Source organism: Trachurus trachurus (assembly GCF_905171665.1).
Source record: "Trachurus trachurus genome assembly, chromosome: 22".
Taxonomy (NCBI): Eukaryota; Metazoa; Chordata; class Actinopteri; order Carangiformes; family Carangidae; genus Trachurus; species Trachurus trachurus.
The window spans coordinates 9,743,671-9,751,943 of record NC_139907.1 but is presented as its reverse complement, the minus strand read 5'-3'; the positions used below and the strand labels follow the sequence as shown (position 1 = coordinate 9,751,943).

Below are 8,273 nucleotides of genomic sequence, written 5' to 3'. Positions count from 1 at the left end.
AAAACAAATAGATCATTCAAAAACAAACAAAGAATGCAATAAGAAATACAGTTTACAGTTTTAAAACTAGACTTTGATACAAAAAAACATCTTCACAATGTTTTAACCACAACATGATGTGGTCACATGGCATAGCCAGATTACTGTAATGATGAAAAAAAGAGGGGATTTTTGTTTGTTTTGTTTTAATTTTAAATATATTACAGTCCTATAATGGAAAAATATAGCAGATTGCATTTTGAAATCATATACAAAAAAAACAAACATTGATGATGATATTGTGTTTAGTGGACCCAGAGGCAGTATCAGGTGACCTGTAGCCTACGTAGTTGTAGCTGTGGCAGGTGAAGGTGAAAGCTGGGAGATGAGTGAATGGCAGGCGTCTGACGGGAGAGATTAATGAGAAATGGGCAGGCGATGAGTGGCAGAGTGGGGGGGAAACTGATTAGGGAAGTGGGTCTAGGCTGCAGATGAACAGACAGACTGACGGACAGGAGAGGTGTGATCCTGGTGCTCAGGTGGACTGAACAACCTGGGGGAAAGAGTGACATGGGTGTGCTGCAAAGCTGATGAGCTGATGAGCAGCAGGTACTCTGGGCTCATGCAATCAGGGGGCCGGGCCGGGGGCTGAGCGATGCAGCCGGTGAGGTGCACACACAGGGCATCACCACCACACCCTGAGACAGACAAACAACACAGACACACTGGATGAGAGAGACAACACAGAAAACTCATGGGGAGGAGAAATGGGAATCACACAAAGCTACACATCACACACTTACAGGTTTGTTTTGGGGCCCCCTGCTGGCTGAGAGGTCCTGAACACTGGACAGGCCAATGCCTCATGCAGTCACAGACATTCATATTCTCATACATAGCCCTCTCTTCTTGAAAGATCTTCCCCACAGAAATTTGATAGCAGGGAAGACCTTTTGTAAAGTTCACAATTCAGATTCCAATCTATTGTGTGTGCATAGAAAATAGGCCGTATTTCCTCCTTCCTCCTGCTCCCGAAGGAGGAAAATCGAGGTTATTTTACCTCCGCAGAGGATTATAAAACTAGAATATCCGGTTTGATAAAAACCAGAAAACCTGGTTAAAGGATAACCTTTATGGTCTGTCATTTATAGGAAGCCCTCTTCATAGGAAGCTTTAATCTGTCAGACATTTCTTTACTGCTCAAGGATTGTCAGGAATCAAGTAGCACGCCTTCAATAATACATCTGAAGCACTGATATGAAGCAGATGTCGGATATGTAGTTAATCCCAGCTGTGTTTCATAATGAAGTAAAGCACATTGATTAATGCATATTATTTGATCTGTGACAGTTTTTGTGTCACATAAATTAAAGATGTTAGAAAAAGAAGTGTAGCTACAAATACAAATTTTTTTTAATTTGTAAATCCAACACCACAACTGACATCATGAAATCAAACAACATACATCAAATATCAATATAACAACTTGTATACTGTGACAAGAACATAAAGTGTCTATGAAGTTGAACTTTGAGAGCTTGGTACTGTATTTTTTATGGGATAATATCAGGATGTCTGTCCAGCAGTTGAATCTCAAGGCCTTCTGATGCACACACTTCTAAATTCATTCTTTTGGGTTTTAGGAGACAAATTTAGCTTTCCTTTGAGAAATATGAATTATATCACCTGTTTAGGCATGACATATGTATTTAAATGAAACCATTTGAAACATTTTCCAATTCACTACTCAGTCAAAATCCAAATGTCAATTCAGGAATGCTGTGGAAGGGTGTGAAGAAATGTGCTCACATCAGACATTTCTGAACTGAAGCAGCTATTTTCCAAAGTTCCCCCCCGATCGGCAGCTGCTGGAAGAACCTGTTTAACGTGATTGCTGCTCAACGATGTTTGACCAGTTATCAAATCCAAAGGTTCACTTAGTTTTGATAAAGACAGAGCAGAATATAAATAGTTATGTGACCTTCAACACATAGTTTTGTCTACTCTTGTGAGTTATATGAAGATCAGATCACAGAAGAAAACCAGGTAATTTCAGAGTGTTCACTTGCTATATTGAGAAATATTTATGTACAATTGCCAATAAACAAAGTTCAGGATTCTCATGATCGCAGCACAAGGATAACAAATTTATAAGGGAAAAAAAAAAAAAAAATCAATGACAGCTGTAAATTAAACAAATCAAACTTTTTCCCATCTCTAAATTCCCTATAGGCTTCAGATTTTGTCATGTTGCACCCTGGGGTTTTCGATTGTCATTGCACCTTTATGCTTTGTGCACTAGATGGCACTGTCCACCAAACATCCTACCACCCTGCAATCTGGGCATTTAGCAGTGTTGGAGGGCTCATGGCTAAAACTCAGCACCATGGACAGCAACATATGGATTCCAGCCCCTGATTGGTTTCTTTGATGGAACAGGATATGATCTGTTTTTAATAATGAGGCTCATTCACAGTCTGGCAGTTTCACACACTCTCATAATTTGCCATTTCAGTGCAGGAGGGACTCAGACGTGTGTCAGCAGGGTCGGTGAAACACACTGAGTGTCTGTGCCGTGAAATACCAGTCTGGTATTTATGTCTGCCTTTCACAGACAGTGAATACTTAGTTAACACAGTCCATCATAAAATGGGTCAGCGAGAGGCCAAAAGAAGCACAGCGAGGGGGAACATACACCGCTTTACTCTTTCTCAACCCATTCACACGTTTGCCCAAATTGAAATTTTCATGCAATCATGAATATATGAACAAATCTGTCAGAGAAAATGCACACTGGAGGGCAGATAAAATAGGCCAATATCAATAATGCACAAAGTGAGGGGATCTGTTGTGGAGAGTGCAGCTCCCTTTCACACTGTCACATTTATAAACAACAAGTTAAGAGGTGGAGCTTTTGTGTCCAATGTGAAAAAGTATTGGGGCCAGCATCCCTGTTTGACTCCTGAATTTAGGTCTCCAGTATCTGGGACATATATCCATAATTAGCAGTAGAGTGTTACTTCTTCCCACTTTCCCTCAGGCACCAATTGCCACACAAGGTAAACTACCTTCTTTGCTTTTATGTTGCAACTCACTTGATCAGCAAAGTGTAGGAATGCTGGCATAACAAAGCAGTATAATGTCGTTGTTGTTTTTTTCCTTTTTTGTTTTTGCACACAGTCTATTCCAAGGTTAAGTAAAAACATTAAGTTGCATACCACACACCTATGTGGATAGAGTCTGAATTTGGACAATGCTACAGTGTCAGTGTATTATAGGTACCTGGCGGCAAGATGTAGAGCAGTTCCCTAGATGCAGAGCAAGGACACCGGAAAGTAAAACGACAGGACAGCAAAGAACAGATCGGTGTGCAAAAATAACCTAAGTAATACACAACATGTCAGTGAACTATAAGGACGAGGTCTCACTCTTCCCTATGAGACGGTGCACTGGATTATCTCAGACTTAGCGATGAGCAACTTAATTGCACCTTATATAACATTACTTGCATACTAATTACTTTCATCCAAATGTAGTGCAAACAGTTTGGTTAAAAAAACAACAACCATATTCATCATGTCCAGGTATGTGGTTGCTCTACTGTCAGCGTTAGTGAATCTTAGTGAATCAAAATACATATTAATGTGAACACGTTATAATAATCTAACACTATTAGGCATAAGCATTATTAAATACCTAATTCATCATTTAAAAAGCAATATTCCTACAAGTATATTGTTGATAAACGTAGTTATACATGTTCAATAAGCTCATCTATAATGTGTTTAATGATTGTATTTTCATACTTTATAAACTAAGTATTGTATTATTAGTTACCAACTGGTTATTGAGATGTCAGTCATTCATAAGATCATTTATAAAGTGTCAGTAAATTAATAATAAACTATTTAGAACTGTATTTCTGCTGCAATTATGGTTTACTAATGGTTAGTGAGTGTCTTTTGTTATATAGTAGCTTATTAATTAACAGTCACACGTTTCCTACTGTGTTTATAAATCACAAACTTTCAGAGTTGAAAGGCAGATGTTTTACTTTACTTCTCTGCTTTACTGCACAGCTATTATGGCTAATATACTAAACCATCTTCTCAACACTATTTAAATAATAAATTAAAATGCTGAATGCTCAGACACTAAATCCCTAACACATCCTGTAATGACATGATACACAATGATGTAGCTCACTCTCTGACACAGTCCTCTCTGGGTGGTGAACATGTACCCTCCTCACACATTTCCTCCCTCCACTAAAATCAGGTCATGCTGATAGTTTGTCTCTGCTATTGGCCATATCAAGGCAGGCTGCGATGCTTATGCATGGGTCTTAGCTCATCTCGCTGTGAAGTGATTAACAGATAATTATATGCATGGGTTGCATAACAGACAAGTAACACTCGGAGCTGGGATTGAAAAGATTGTCATTCAATAGGAATATTTGTGATTTGTTGGAATATAAAACTGTTTTTTTTTCTCTATGCTTGCTGTTTATGTGGTTTAAGAAAAATGGCAGTTGTCCCTGCTTCACAGTTTCTGGTCCTCTCATTATAGGAGGTCAAATCAGCAGCAAGTCTTTGGTTGCATGGGGAGTGTCACAGACTTTTCCCTGCAGGATGTGCATCATGCCGATCTGTTTATTAGCTTGACTGTATCAGCGGATTATCGGAGAAATGAGCTCAGTCGTCTCCACAGAGGTGTTTATGAGGCAGCCCACACAATATTGAGCAAACTGGGGGAGCAGAAATATGAATATGAAATTGCTGGCAATGGGACACAGACTCACAGGCTTCTGTTTGGAGGCTTTTGGTGTCTGGATCAGGTCTTGTCAGGTCTCTAGCAGCACCTCTTCTGGCTCCGGTTCTCCACAGGAGCCGGGCTCACTTTGATCCTGTCGCTGTGGTCCTCTTGAATGGATGGCACAGTGTCGCACAGCGTCATTTGTTTGACAAGGAAGGCACCTGCCTCATCAATATTAATATTTTCCTATAAATATTGAGGGAGAATGATTAAAAGCATTGGTTTTGCATCTGTTAAGTTAAATGTTTTTGAACCATATCTGTGAGTGCATGTTGACATTTAAACAAATAAAAAACATTTTTCATTAAAATAATATTTAGGCAGTTCTCATGTACACAATAGTAATATGCATGCATTTCTAAATCCACTGACAAGTATAAGCTGAGTACAGTATTTTTTTTTTTTTTTTTTTTTTTTTTTTTACAAGTGTGCATTTTTATCTTGTCACTCATTGACCAACTGATTTTAAAATCAGTTGGTCAATGAGTGGCAGATTTAGATCTAAGAGAAGGACAAGACAGTATTACATTCATATTATTAACTGGACTGCTTTACTGGGGAAATGCTGTGAATATCAACAGCTTCCAGTTTCAAAAGAGCCAAACAGGAACACAACTTCACAAACATGCAAGTTTTTTCTCCTGTGCATTAAATTCCTTATACGCATGACACTATACACCTCATGTTCAATAAACTGAAAGATCAATTGTGCTTTTATGGGTTAAGAAAATTCCACCACTTCTTCAGGGTAAATAAACCATTAAACAACCATGCATTGGATTCACCTACTGAGAAATTAAAAAGCTGACACCTTGGAATTAAGGTTATAAAATATAGATAAACTATAAACAGTAGCACGTGCAGAGACAGGTCATAAAGTGACTCAGTTATTACGGCAGTATCTAATGCAATATCTGAGTAATCAAGATAGGCAATAAATTTTACTTTTCATTTTCAAGATCGTGAAATAGTGCAAATTCTCATATAAATTTGTAATCAGATTACAGCCACAAAAGTGAACTAGAAGATTTAGAGTGCCCCTTCGGTCTGGGATCAAAGGGCAGTTTCCAGTGCTGAGTCTATGTTGTAATTCATTTATTGAAATGCATTGGAAAAAGTATTTGTCTCATCGCAATCAGACCGATATTGTTGTGTAAATCATCTCATGATGCCTGTAATGCAACAACACACCTTTGCAGAGGTCTTAAACCAGCCCGCGAAGCTGTTGTCTTCACAGAAGCTGTCCAGGGAGATCACCAAGTCCCTGTCCATCCTTGTCGTGTCACATTTATTGGCCAGCAGCACAGCAGGGATCGGCCGTCCAGTGTCAAGACGGAACTTTCTGTCCAGGTCTCGTTTCCACTCTGAGGCCGTCTCCAAGGTGGATCTGTTTGCAATGTCAAAGACTACAATGGCTCCCATCGCCCCTCTGTAGTACACCCTGGGCATATCCTTATTCTTCTCCCCGCCTTTAAAGAAGAGGAAATAAATGTGTAATTTATGTTTCCCTGGAGCTTGTGCTTAGATCTGGATTAACTCACTTCACTATGAGACGGGCTGTTATTATTTGGCAGAGGGTTCACAGCTCTTGGATTAAAATTCAAAGTTGCCCGAGACACACACAGCAAGTAATGCTTCAGTTTGTTTATCATGTGTGATTTGAATTAACACATCAAAACTGCACTGTTGCTTTGCAGTTATGTAACAAGTGAGAGACTAACAATAATAGTTTTATGACATTAAATAGTATGTTTCCATGGACACTGGTTAGGATTAAAATTAGACGTGAGAAAACACTGGGTAACAAAACACAGTAGTTCTATTTTGCTGCAGTTTACAGGCATGAAAACACTCAATATAGCTACCGTAAACTAATTCAACAGTTACGGTCAAATTGCAGCAGGATGTGTTAAGAGTTTGAAGGTCATTTTTGAATGTTTGATCTCAGATTAACACACTGACTACACTCACCTCCAATATCCCACAGTTGCAGTCTCACCACTGTTCCTTCATTCCATTCAATGGTTTTCATCGTAAAGTCAACTCCAATAGTTGTTCTGTATTTTTCATCAAAGCGTTTTTTACAATATTGTAAAATAACGCTGCTTTTCCCGACACCTAAATCTCCTATGACTAAAACTTTATACAGCTTCTCTGCACGTTCTGTTGCTGAGCCTCCTGCCATGTTGTGGTGGTAGATATAGTGACACAGCTACTGAGAGTAACTGAGAGCACTGAGTGTTGACATCTTTCCAAATCAAAAGCAAAACCATATAAACCTCCAGTTTTCCAGTAAACATAAATTTTATAGTCTCTATCCTCTTTATTCCTCATGTGACATCTTCCGCGTTCTTTTAGTTTCTTCCTTCAGACAAAAGCCATAAATCTCTGACCTTTGATTGAACACAACTGTTGTCGTGGAGCTACTTAACATCCCACCATGAAAAACAGGAGACAAAAGCATAAAAAATATTTAATTTACTCCAATCAAACAGGTGCCCTTTAAATGCTCTACAGCAATTTTTTTTGTTTAAAATGGCAGACTTAATTTATACTGTGTAGGTATATATCAGGCTGCAAATAGCTTATTCAGAATATTACTTATAACAGTAGCGCTTTTTACGGTTTCAATAAAGTCTTAATATGTACTGTAGGAATCTGATTGTAGTACACAGCCAGTCACACAATATAAGCATACACATCTAATGACTTCTCTCTAATACTGTAATGGATATAGATATCATCTGAATACCAAAATATGATACACAATTCATACATTCACAAAACATGTGTATATCATTTATCTTATACATAAATTTATACAATTATGAAATCGGATGTCTAATTATAAAAGATACAAACTTGAAACTAGTTTAACTTGCATTTCAAGACCATAGAAATGAGATAAATGTACAAAAGAAAACAAAAATCTTAATGAAAATGTGGCACTTGAAAGTCCTCTGCTACATTCGTGATACAGTCAGTGCACTTGCTTGGCAGTACTGTATCAGTCAGAAATTCACAGATAATAGTTTTTTTTTTTTTTTGGTGTTTGTTTGTTTTTTAAACTAGAAATTGAAATCCCTTTAATGGAGGACCGTATTCTTCTGAACGCCTACCTAAAAAACAAACGGTTCAATATTTGGAGAAATACTTGAAAGAGAGAAGATAGATGTCGCTCTTATGTTTGTTCTGTAAATATGAAGCTACAGTCAGCAGCGTGTAGCTTACTCCTACTGTAGCTAACAGGATAAACAGATAACTAGGCTCTGTCCAAAATCCAGCACCTCAGCATCTAACACTTTATTATTTCTTGTTTGTTTCATACAAATATCATGGTGTATGAACGGCAATTTGTGATTGTGCTGATCTCAGCGAATGGCTGCTAGCTGTAACTTAATATTTGTCAAAGAGTGTCACCAATCTTCTCATCTAATGCTCTGCAAGAAAGTGCAGACTTCCAAAAAATTGTCAAATTA

At 38.1% G+C, this 8,273-nt stretch overlaps 1 protein-coding gene across 1 annotated transcript; it reads right to left on the bottom strand.

Moving 5' to 3' along the window:
* Positions 1 to 459: 459 nt before the first annotated feature.
* Positions 460 to 6,979, bottom strand: rab32b (RAB32b, member RAS oncogene family; the record flags this gene model as incomplete). The annotated part of the gene is made up of 5 exons (XM_083998548.1): positions 460 to 677; positions 3,262 to 3,287; positions 4,841 to 4,980; positions 5,986 to 6,263; positions 6,766 to 6,979. 5 exons carry the CDS (start codon positions 6,977 to 6,979, stop codon positions 460 to 462), a joined length of 876 nt encoding a protein of 291 aa, XP_083854674.1.
* Between the last annotated feature and the right edge of the window lie 1,294 nt (positions 6,980 to 8,273).